The sequence below is a fragment of the Molothrus ater genome, chromosome 5 (genome assembly GCF_012460135.2).
Source record: "Molothrus ater isolate BHLD 08-10-18 breed brown headed cowbird chromosome 5, BPBGC_Mater_1.1, whole genome shotgun sequence".
In the NCBI taxonomy this organism is placed as follows: Eukaryota; Metazoa; Chordata; class Aves; order Passeriformes; family Icteridae; genus Molothrus; species Molothrus ater.
Genome location: NC_050482.2, coordinates 46,571,179 through 46,583,460, shown reverse-complemented (window position 1 = coordinate 46,583,460; position 12,282 = coordinate 46,571,179). Strand labels below are relative to the sequence as shown.

Here is a 12,282-nt window from a genome sequence, read left to right as displayed (position 1 = left end):
CTGAAACTTTCATTAGGTCTAGGATTACCTGCAGTCCAAGATGAACTTGCTTGCAACCACTACTACCTTAAAGCATAAAATAACGTATTATAAAATACAGAGCTAAAATCCAGGCCTATTTAAGAATATGATCATGTGATTCACCATCAGCAGAAGCCTGACTTTGTCATCAGGTCACAATGTTCTAAGTTAGCCTTGAATTACAGATGTACTCCATCCTACTCTTTGGTGTAAAAGAGAAGTTCTGTAACATCAAAATTATTCCTTTTTTAAATGATATGTGAGTCACTCAGAGCAGACATTAAACTATTGACAGTGGCTGCTTGCAGCTCTGAAGCAGTGTGGACATCCAAACCAGTGGTTCTGCAGCAAGAACCTTTTGGCCTTCCTTGGCTGAAAGGATGGGAACCTCCTCGGTTCCCACAGATGAGGGCCACAGGATCTCTTGTAGATTTAATCTTAATTTTGAGCTGTTCTCCGAGAAGTCTTTATAACTTCCTTTGGAAACCATGTGAATGAATGTGGGTTTGAGTGTTGTGTACAACAACAAGCTGAAGTCCAGGACTAGTGCGGTTTGGAGTGCCCCCAGTAGGCACAATTCAAACTGAAACTCAGCATGTGGAACCTAAAGAAAGGAAACATGAAGTGACTTGACTCAACTATGAAACAGTCACATTTTCCTGTGACAGTGAATTTACTTCAAGCAGTGGAATAGTTATGTGTCCCAACAGTGAAGGAATGACCTTGTAGGGTGTGGTTTATTTCACGGCTGAGTCATGTTTTTAAACACATGACACGAGCAACCTATGTTCACTTCAGACTACAAGCCACAAATCTTGTTTCCTTGATGAGTTCAATACTGCTAAGTCAATTAAAGGGATATATATAATGTGGGTCAGCTTGTCCTTTAGAAGTTAGTAACACAGCTGGCCCTTCTTTCAGAGCAAACAATAGTCATAGCATCTAATGTGCTGCAAGGCTTATGCTGTTAGTCATCAGCATTAACTGCTTAGAATTTTGAATACTTGTTATTGCTAACTTTTGGGGACCCCCTGTCTCCCTCTCGGGTGGTTTGAAATGCCAAGGTTCCTTATATATGTAAGTAGCACATATATCTGGACACCAAAGTCTTAAAGTTTGCATGAAAGTAGAAAAAAAAGAAGTGAAAAGCTGGGTCCTAAAGCAGAGCAAATTAATTCCTTTCATGGAAATGAGTAGCTCAGCAGCAACATGAGAAAAGTCTAAGACAAAGTTGATATTTTTAGAAGTCTCAGTGCAAGGTATTGTGCTGCTGGGCATAATCATCTTGACAGGAAACAAGAAATGGTAGGAAGTGGGCTGTGGCTGACTCCCATCATTTGTTTCTCATATTCATAATTTGAAGGTTTTTTCTCTTTTCTTTCGAAGGTCAGGCTAGCTTTCAGCTAGATTGATTTATTGCTTTTGGTGACCCCAAACTCCTCAAATCCTATTGTCTGTATAGCAGAAGTAGGATGAAAATGGTGCTAGCAAGCAGGATATGGAAAAGCTAGTGAGGACCTAAATTCACATCCTCACTGCTCCAAACAATGCCTAAGCATGTAGTGAAACAATCCCTGCCCAGACAGTTTCTAAGGTAACATTAAGTATGGAAGGGTAAAGCAAAAAATGAGTATAGATGTGAAAGCAAATGAAATTACTGCAGAGAACTCTGCATCAGTGTACTGCAAACAAAGAAATAGAACCACAGAAATGAAAGGGAATTATAAAGGGATGTTTGAGCAATGCAAGGGATTTACCACTTTTCCAAGGGAGAACAGAATTTCAAAATCTTTAAACTGATATATGTCACAAGACAATTATGAAAAAAATCCGTGAAAAATGAGCAATTTTGGAACTAGAATAATGGAATCTTTTCTCTTAGTAGTTTTGCTGTCATCCCACCTATGCTGAAGTTTCCCTGCTATTAGTTCATCTTCCGGCATGCACGTTACACACATTGCTTTTCTGTCACAAGAGGGAGCTGTTTTCTAATGTGATTGTAAAAGCTTCGGTTTGGATTTAATAAACTCCAACAGAAAGAAAAAAAAAAAACGGGGAAACACAGGAAACAGATGTTTATAGTTCTTACTTTTTTTTCCTAGCTACTGTATGAGATGTTGCCACTTCAGATTATCAGAACAAGAATTAAAGGTGATTTGGTGCTTGTAACTGGAAAGGCTAGAGAAGTAGTGAGTTACATGATTTTCCAAAGTCATAGCTCAAAGTTATAGCTCAAAAGTAAAAAAAAAAAAAAAAAACAAAAACAAACAAACAAAAAAAACAAATAAATGAAATTATATTTCTGGCTTCATTGAGAACAGAAAAGTTAGTTCTGCCTTACCTTCTATATTTCTATATTTAGAACAGATGAGAGCCCTGCACAGTGCTGTCAGGCAGGCAGAGCTTCCTGGTCACTGCTAATAGTGCCTCCTTCCTAACTTTCTTCAAAAAGGTTAAAAAGGTTTCAAAAACCTTGTTTCAGGCAGCATTACAGCAGTAAGAACATGCTTATCCTTCACATGCCATTGGGCATCTTTCTGTGTTATACAAATTCCTACCTTACCCAGCTCAGACACCTGCAGAAGATGCTGCAGATCATTTGATTATTTTGTTGTGTTGTGTTCATGCATGTCTGGCTGTAAATCCAAGTGTGGTCACTGGGAAATACAAGCTTTACTGAGTGCAGCTTTGCAGCATCTAACTAGAGCAGATTTAAACCCATTAACATTATTCATTCAACATCCCTTACTTGCACAAGTTCATGCCCATCAGTAGTTCAAGGCACAGCATTACTTTAGATCTTGTCTTTTTTAGAGTTTTGTGGCTATGATTACTCTTTAAAGGTAAGATGACTGATACCTGATATCATAAGGTTTGCAGTTTCAGGCCATGAATAATTATCTGTTTAACATAATTCTGGAATATGTGTATTTACTGTGATATCAGGTCAGTATTGCCAGCTTTTTGAGGCAGCCTTCTCTCTTCTACTTTGGCTGTGTTGCAAAACTGAATAATTAATCTATTGCAAGAAAGCTTGAGAGTAAATGCTAATTAACAGTAACTAACACTGTGTTATTAATATAGATAGAGATCATTTTTTCTTTATAAACATTTAAACATTAGTGAATATGAAACCAAGGGTATATTAGTAGCTGCTTTATGCAAATAAAATATTCTAATTACTCAAACTTACATTTTATCTTTCACATTATTTCATCTACCAGAATTGTTTTTCATGCTGCTTATTAGCTCTCTCTTCTGAGCTATTCAAATGCATAAATAGTGCTTTAAACACTGACCAAATTCACCCCTGTGATGCTGAGTGCCAAACCAGGGGAAAATCTAGCCAGGAGAGAAGACACACCAGAGCATGGGCACATTCTTTTCTGTCTGCTGTTGTCTTGTAGGGGTTAAATGGCCAACTTAAATGAGACTTAGCATGTGTTGAGCAGAACTCACAACCAAGTACCAAACCCCCCTCTTCTTTAAAGCAATCTATAGGACCTCTGTTAAGTCATAATTGCAAGCAAAGAAACCTTAGTTTAAACCCCCTGACCCCAAAAAAAACCCAGTTAAAAAAAAAAAAAAAACAACAAAAAAACCCAAAAAACCAAACCAAGCCTGTAAGGAGGGTGCAAATGACGTTTCCACGTACCCTCCTTTAGCAGTGGCCTGAGTCAAGAGTCAAGAGAGAAATGTGGTCTGGCACACAGTAGCAGCATCTGCAGTGCCTTGAGCTAGTCTTCATAGGCACAGTCTAAAAATGCTTTTGGCCTGAAGAAACACACTTATGCAGAAGAAAAGAGATTGGGTTCCTAACATCTGTTTTGCTTTCATGGGTGTAGATCTATTGTGTAGATATGATTTAAATAATTTTAGCAACTTGAGTTGTGGTTCAGGTACCTAGAACCAGATGACTCGGTGTGGTAGATTGTGCAGGAAAGGTGTGTGGACAGAAAAGCTCTTTCCTATACTTTGCAATTTAGAGTGGTCGAAATCTCTTAATGTTTTGGGCAGTGTGCCAGTTTTGCCTTGAGTCACAGGCTGATGTGTCTCCTTCCACGAGGATGCACATGACCATTTGGAGGGTTGGACACTTTGGACACGTCAGTGAAGATCATTTTGTTCCTCTGCATAAACCCCAGCACAAGGAGGGTTTGAAGCACTACTCTTGCTCAGTACTAATAACCAAATTATAAAAGACAAGGGCAATGGAAGTTATTCAGTATCCATGCTCCAATATCAAACTTTGCTTTTGGTTGCAGGAGCCTCTTATCCAAATCAGTGGGAACTTTGTATCCCATATGCGATGGCAGGAGGTGGCCTCTTGCCAATGCTTTGAAAGTGCGGCTATTTCTTTTTTCCCTTGGATCTGAGTGTACTTCAGCACCTGTAACCCATCCAGGAAGACAGCAGTGTGTTTCACAATGTCAGAGCTCCTGCTGCCAACTTAAAATTTGGGTCCAGATTCTTCCCTTCTGTCAATATCAGTATTTTATTTCCCAATACTCAAATTCGTAGAACTGCTCTGTAGAGTAAAGTGATGAAATAAAAATCTCTATCTTTTCATGACTACTGAAACCCGGTATCTTTAGCAAAACTACAAATACTCACAGAGAAAAATTTCTGTATCTCAGCTCTCTTTTTTAAAAATAGTGTACTGCTCAATAATGGGGAGAATTTACTTTCAGAATAACAGAAAAACACTAAGCATTAAATTACTAGAATGTCAGCCTTTCACAGAATGAGTCAATCACATATGGTATATGCATAGTGAAGCACCAAATAAGATGAGTAAATGGCAACAAATCTCAGTAACATTCAATTTAAAAAGTCTGTATTTCTCATTAAGTCTCAATATTAGGGTGTGTAGGAGAGGATTTCAGTCACAGGAGCACATAATGCAAGAATTTTCCTAATGGCTTACAGAGAAAGACCATCAGGGCTCAACCAAGGCATTCTCTGAGGTGCAGCAGGACTTGAGCAATATGCACAAGCTGAGAAATAAAAGTGTGCCTCATCAGCATGTGAATGAAAATGAATGCTGATAATGCTCAAAGGTCATCACCACCAGATCTCTGACTTCTTTATCAGGAAAAAAAAACCCCAAACATTCCATACAGGCAGAGCAGAGAAGACATAAATATTAATAGATGAGAGCAGCTTCAAAGTGGACATGGTGGCAGGTGACAGAATGCTGGACAGCTTGTGACTTTTAGGCAGAATCATCACCACCCTCCCTGATTTTATGGATACAGGCATCAAAGCTTGACAATAGAACTTCTGATATTCAGACATTAGTCGGTACCTAAAAATATACAGACAGAAATTCTGACTAACAGCAATAATTTATGGCTGCTGGCATGACAATATTAAGGACCTCACTAGGAGCCATAAATAATCCTGATGCTATTTTTTCATTTGTTACCAATAATCTTGATTTTCAAACTCCCACTCAGCCATCACTGAATTTCTTCTGATGCTCTCTGCTGTCTTTATATTTTTCAGTTTGCTGCATTTAGCCTTTTTTGTTTCTCTGTTTATTTGTTTGTTTTCCAGTGAGGCATATGGAAAAAGAGGAGTTTAATCTCTTCTGGCCATTCTTGTCTCTTGGACCAGTCTATAACATGATAATGGGCAGCTGCAGCTTTTAGTAGCATTTGTCCTTACTGGTTAAGACTGGAAAAGATTATTTACATTTCTACTCTAATGTCACATTTGGTACAGGCTACCATGAAACCTAGAGCCCTGGTGTTGAGTTCTATGACATTCAGGGGTGTGAACTGCATAATATTTAATATTTTTAATATTGAATACTTGTAATATTTAATTTTACTATAATTTATATTACAGATTATTGAAATATTGTTGAAAGTTGTATCTGTAAACAATGATAACAGAAGAATTTGGATGCCTTTCTATCATTTTGTTTAAACTTTGACACATGAAAATAATGAGTATTTAAACTGCAAAAATAAGCTATTTCCATAGTAGATATTTTAAAACTATTTCAAAGTTTAGTTTATTTAAAAGTTAAATAGGTCCAGTAGCAGTAATTAAACTAGAAATGCAAAGATTTACAAGCTGCTTTTTTTATTGTCACAGCCCCATTAAATGCAGCAAAGGAAAATCTTTTAAAGTAGGTTTGAATTTGCACTAAGTAAAGAAATAAAATATATGAGTTCTTTTATTCTGGCTATTAATAGAAGGAAAAAATGCAGTCAGCAGCAGTAAGCTGGATAATACAGTATCCTTTTGTAATACATGGGGGGGAAGTTCTAACATCAGAATTTCCTCTTATGTCTTCAACTTGATCCTGGCTTGAGGGAAGATATTTTAGAAAGCTTCTTCCAAGAGCAAGAAGTTACACATTTGTATTTATACATGCATACAGGTTTAAAAAGTTATTGTGTTTCATTTTTTGGGAACTATTCAGCCCAGGTTTTTGTTCTAAGAGTTTGCTTTTAATTTACCCTGGAGTTTTTCCCCCACAGAAAAAAAAAAAAAAGAATTGCAGGAAACATACCACATTTGTTACTTGTCTTGAAATTTCTACACAAATTTCTTCTAAATTGTTCTAAACAAAATGTGTTTGTTTTAAATCTGCAACATGACAGGTAAATAATACTGAGGTAGGATACAATGTAGTATTCCAGCCAGTTGTATTATCATGAAGTCAAGCACAAACTTGTAAAATATAATATTGCATCTCATCTGGATTCCATAGCTGCAGAAAATGAACAGAATATTTTTACATTATGACTAAGGAAAATTATTGGTATGATATAAGGGCTTATGCAATGTTCTGGATTAAAGTATTTCTTGCTTTTGGGTTTGGTTTTTTGCTTTTTTTTTAATGAATAGTTGATACCTGGAACAAAGAAGCTTCATACTCATTGTACAGATTAGAGAAGTTTTCAGTAATCATGTTGCCTATGGATTCATTTCTCCAAAACCTATTTTAATCAAAAATTTGGGTTATAATCCATTAAAAAATCTCTTAATGAAGACATTTGGATCTGTGACAACTCATTCAGTTTCCAGGAAACATATCTGGCCTTCTTGGCATACTTCTCTGCCTGCAGAACCTGGACCAGAAGTTGTTCATATCACTCTGGAAATCACTGTTTCCAGTCCATCAAATAGTACCCTCTTATAATCAATGAAAATGAAAAAAATATAAAAAACTACTAATTATACATGAGTGTGCCAAGCTAAAATAAATACATATGTTCAGCTAGTGAATTATTCTCAAGTTTTCTGAACCTTTTGAGTGGATCAACTATGTAAATATTGGCTTAATTTTGCCTACATCAGTAGTAGTTTCTGAACTGAGTTCAAACCCATTCCCATGACTAATATTAAGGTTACATGTCCCTTCTCCTTCTGATCCTTAAAAGGGAAAGTCAGAAGGCAGAATCTACAGACTGACTCTCTCATTCAGAATTGTTGATCCCTTTGAATATTCATTGATAGGTATCTGAGGGTTGGATAAAGCCTGCTGGTCAATACCAAAAAAGGCAAACATTCAGTATTGTATTGGTGGAGCACAAAGAATACATAATAATGTACAACACAACTTCTGCTATAAGGAACAAACAATATCTAGCCCCATTTGGCTTTTTAAAATTATTACGATTTACGTCTAGAACCAGTGGAACTTATCAGAGTCACTGAGCTTTCAATGGACTTTAAGAATAAAAAAAAATACTCAATACCTGCTGTATTTATAATTCTTCTATGGACCTTGTTCAGTGTGATTCAATTTTACCAGAACAACCCTAAGAATAGGTGCTTGCCTTCAGTCATCTTCAGTAACATCCTACAATATTTTTCTTCTGCTTATGGGGATTGTCTTTGAAAGCATAATTACCAATACTTTATGTGAACAATTTGAAATGGTAGTAGCTCTTCTTCATCATCCTTTCATTTTTATCACTGGAGACATGCACTAGCTTTATTTGATGTAGCATTATTCATAAAAGTTGCAAGGTACATGTAAAGAATCCTTCACCTATGAACTTTAGACTTGAGGCTCAGTTAGATTTGTTCTAGTTAGTGTAAAGAACATTCAGATAAATCTGTCTCAATGCTACTAAACAATCTTACCAGCTTCCCAAGGGCCAAATACTGACACAGAAGTGGAATGGTGTGGTTTGGTTTTGCCTCATTGAACAAGGTACCTACCGCTATTGCGAATTCTCTCTTCTAGAAGGACAGTGTGTCCCGAGGGAAGTTTCCTGCTGAAGATCTCAGCTGAGCGGAGGAACATGGCTTCTACTGCTGAGCCCTTCAGCAAAGCAATCTGGTCTTCATGATCAAGGGTTTGGAAGCCTGAGGACACATTATAGACAAATCAGACAGCAGCAGAAACAGCTCCCACTTCTTTCTGTCCTGCAATTCCTGCATGTGAGGTGCCACACATCTGCATAACCTCGATGCTGGTGTCAGTAGGCTTGCTAATTGCTGCAGACATTCAAAACTGGACTTCAGCACATGACACTAATTTGAACCTCCCCAGATTTTATGAGGATTACACACGTATTTCAGTGTTCATGGTATTTTAGAGGATCAGCAAAAGGTGGTGGTGCATAACCAATAGCGAGAATTTTGTCTAACCTGATGTTGCTCCATAACATCTTCTGTTGTGTTTCCACCAGAGCTCTCTACACTCCTTTCCCACTGCCATGCTGCTTTCAGTGTTACAATGCACCTTCCTTAGTTAAAGGGACCTCTACCATATGCCCAGTGTTCAGTCTTGAGGTAACATGAACTTGAGAGTTAAAAAAATGCTAATAAACTCAGATTTTCAGTACTTGTCCATAACACACTAGTCAAGGACCATAAATATTGGTGCCACCAGCTAGAGAAAGTTCTTGTGTGGGACTCACAATTCAGTGGGTGTTATAACCTAGAAGCATAGCTAGAAAAGCAGCAAAGGGAGTCGAGTCTAGCAAGTGTTAGTGGTAATTTAGAGGCAAACTATTTGGCACTGCAGCAATACATAAAAATAAAATCTCTCTACAGACGCAATCCCTTCTCTGAGCATTTTCTCTGTCAATAGCTAAAGGGTGCCACATCTTGGAGTAGCAGAGTTTGGATTGTTCAGACTACTATTCTTCTGACCACAAAGCACCTTTACTTTATACAATATCTAAACAGTGTGTAGAAGGATCAGGCATTTTTAAATAGTCTTTAAAACATATGCAAATCTTTCCAAAAGGCAACAGAAAGGCATGTAAGCATTGCAATAACAAATATTTCCCCAACACCCTCGATGTACCTGGTAGTTTTTTAGTGAATTCCACAAGAACCTGCACATGACTGGTGGCCATTTCTGTTAAAATCAGAAAATTTCCTTCAGCACTGAATTCCTCATTCAACTGTTGAAAATCAAACCAAACAAAATCTGTTAATTTTCACTGACATTTCCTATTTAGAAGCATAAAATACAATAACTGCTGGATTGGACCAGGCAAGAGCTCCGCCAAACACTGTAATTTGTCTCCAATGTTGTCAAAACCAAGTATTTTGGAAGGCAGCATAAGAAGTAGACAGTGTCTTTTACTCTAGAAAATATTTTCAAGATTCCAGACTGATGTCTTTACAGGAAAAGAAGCTTGACAGCAAGTCAAATTCAAATCATTGCCTAGACTGAAAATGGAAAAAACAAAGCTCCAATCAGCAATTATTAGATTTGATCATAAGAGTCTTATCCTACAGTTGAAAGATTTTTCTTAACATTTAAGTTTCATAAGATGTGGTCTAATTTTTGACTGAATGGGAAAGATTCTGCCCCACTTTCAGCATACTTAAAGTGTAAGCCCACAGTTTGCTCTACTTACTATATCTATTTGTGCTGACTATGTTTTTTGCCTTGGAATCCTCAACTTCATTATCAGTGTTTCAAAAATGAATTTGTCAATATACTTACTAGTTTTTTTGACACCTCCTGGGGTATTTGTTGTTTACTGTATGAATCCATAATATAATCAAGAAGTTTCTGCTGCTCTGGGGTAAGTTCTACCTTCTCCTATACTGGCAAAAAAAAAAAAAAGCCCATCATGAAATGCAGTTATAGTGAAGATGTAGCATCGCTTGCTTTAGGCAAAAGCTATACATCCATTTCTCACCATTTGGAGACTAAGGACAAATAGGTTTTCTTGTCACTGTAGTGTACAGAAGAGAGGTGTATAATGTTTTTAAACTGCATAGGTTTGTGTGGTTAATTATCAGAAATAAGGAAATGATTAGCAAATGACTAGGTGTGTTCAAGTTTTAATATCACACCTCAATGTATGTGATATATGTACCACAGAAAAGATACTGCATGGATCTTACAGATGATTTACAGGGTTTTGACTAAAAATATCAGAAGTACATCTACACTCGAGGTATGTCCTTGACTTAGTTGAAGATAGAGTTTTAATCAACACAGGCAGCTCCAGAGGGTTTTCAATACCCTTTATTCACTGTACTAGATGCACTTAACAAAAATCACATCACCAGTAATGAGCTATTACAAGAATTCTCTTACCCTATATATTTTAGTTGTAGAAGTTACTTGTTTCACATCGTGGCCTTCGTTGTCTTCACTGACTGTCTGATCTGGGGGCTGCTTCACGTTTTTCCGTAGCCTTTTTGACTTGCACTGTATCTCTGTTAAGAGACCTAGGACACATAATGCAACACAAAGCAATTGGATTTATATATGCCTGAGGTACTGAAGAGGTACTTTACTTAGAGGTACTTTACTTAGACATGCCCATGCCCTTTACACCAACAACCCTCTTACCTGTGCAGATCATCTCCTGAACGTCTCACTATCTTTGGATGTGATCCTACTGAGACAAGCTAGGCACACACTATGAGTGGTCTACCCCACATGGAGCTTATCTGCAGAGGAAAACAGTTGGCTTTGTTGGCCCAGAATCCACACACTGAGCATGCCAGGGGTCTTGCTTTGGACCAGGTCTAATCTATTCTTACAGGCAAAAAAGCCCATTAGTGCTGGAAGTATACTGTATTTGTTTCAGTTTTATAGAAGAGAAAAGCCTTTCCTGTGCTCCAAGACTGAACCAAAGTGCAAAAAATAGGAACAACTGGAAGACTGTCATCAAAGTAATGTTCTTTTGCTTTGATCCAAAACAGTGCTGGAGGTGCAGCTGTTCTTACACGAAGGGCATTGGATATTTTCAATAATCCTCAAGCAATATTAGGTCTGTTGTGCACAATTTTTGGAAAGAAAGTCCACACAGAAGAGGGCATCCCCAGGCTTTAGCCTTTACTAACTCCCTACACAGGTAGACCAAAGCTGAAAACGTAAACTCAGAAGTAACTCAGACTGGCAAAATACCTTTAAAATGCATTTAAGAAGTTACCCAGCTGGTCTTGTTATTTTACTTTTCATTGTATTAGAGAAGAGCATAAAGCTGTGATTTGATTATAGAGCTTCACTTGCAAAAAATTATTTTTGAATTTGTGGTATGGGATTTTTTTCTTCTTTTTTTTTTTTTTTTGTTCTAGACTACATTTCAGTACTTTGAACCAGGAAGCATCCTTGTTTGGATGTCCTAAAAACTATCAATTTTCTTGTTCTAACAAAAGAAGGGAACATGAGGTACCCTACACAATCTGTGGAAGACAGTCAGAAGTCACAAATGAACAAGTAAACACTTAAGTATTCATCTAAAAATAAACCTATTTATTTTAAGCATAGGACTTCTTTTTCTTTCTTTCTTTCTTTCTTTCTTTCTTTCTTTCTTTCTTTCTTTCTTTCTTTCTTTCTTTCTTTCTTTCTTTCTTTCTTTCTTCTTTCTTTCTTTCTTTCTTTCTTTCTTTCTTTCTTTCTTTCTTTCTTTCTTTCTTTCTTTCTTTCTTTCTTTCTTTCTTTCTTTCTTCTTTCTCTCTCTCTCTCTCTTTCTTTCTCTCTTTCCTCTCTTTCTTTCTTTTTTTCTCTCAAGTATTCTTCCCATTCTTCACCTTTAAAAATGCAGAGCAGGAAAAGAGGCCCATTCAGCGAGTATATGATGTGGAGGAAGATACCATGAAACCAGTGAATCTCGTTGTGAATGTTTTTAATTTCCTGTTTAAGCCCTATATAAAATGACCTACCTGAACTGCTGAGAGAAGAGGAAATTTACATGATTAAAATAAGACCTGCAAAGAATACCTTGAAAGGAGGGAATGGGAATGATAGAGATAATAATTGGTATCGAGCCATGTAATTTGTGGTGCCACACAGCACCACAGATTTCTTTT

General features: G+C 37.0%; 1 protein-coding gene across 3 annotated transcripts in view; it reads right to left on the bottom strand.

The window, feature by feature from the left end:
- Positions 1-12,282, bottom strand: part of NR1H4 (nuclear receptor subfamily 1 group H member 4) — a 30,270-nt gene that overhangs the window by 1,909 nt on the left and 16,079 nt on the right. For all 3 annotated transcript variants that reach the window (XM_036401150.2, XM_036401149.2, XM_036401151.2), the window contains 4 exons: positions 10,559-10,692; positions 9,956-10,054; positions 9,305-9,404; positions 8,209-8,355 (listed from right to left, as the gene is read on the bottom strand). In XM_036401150.2, coding sequence (XP_036257043.1) covers positions 8,209-8,355; positions 9,305-9,404; positions 9,956-10,054; positions 10,559-10,692 — 480 coding nt within the window. The remainder of the gene's footprint in view (positions 1-8,208; positions 8,356-9,304; positions 9,405-9,955; positions 10,055-10,558; positions 10,693-12,282) is intronic.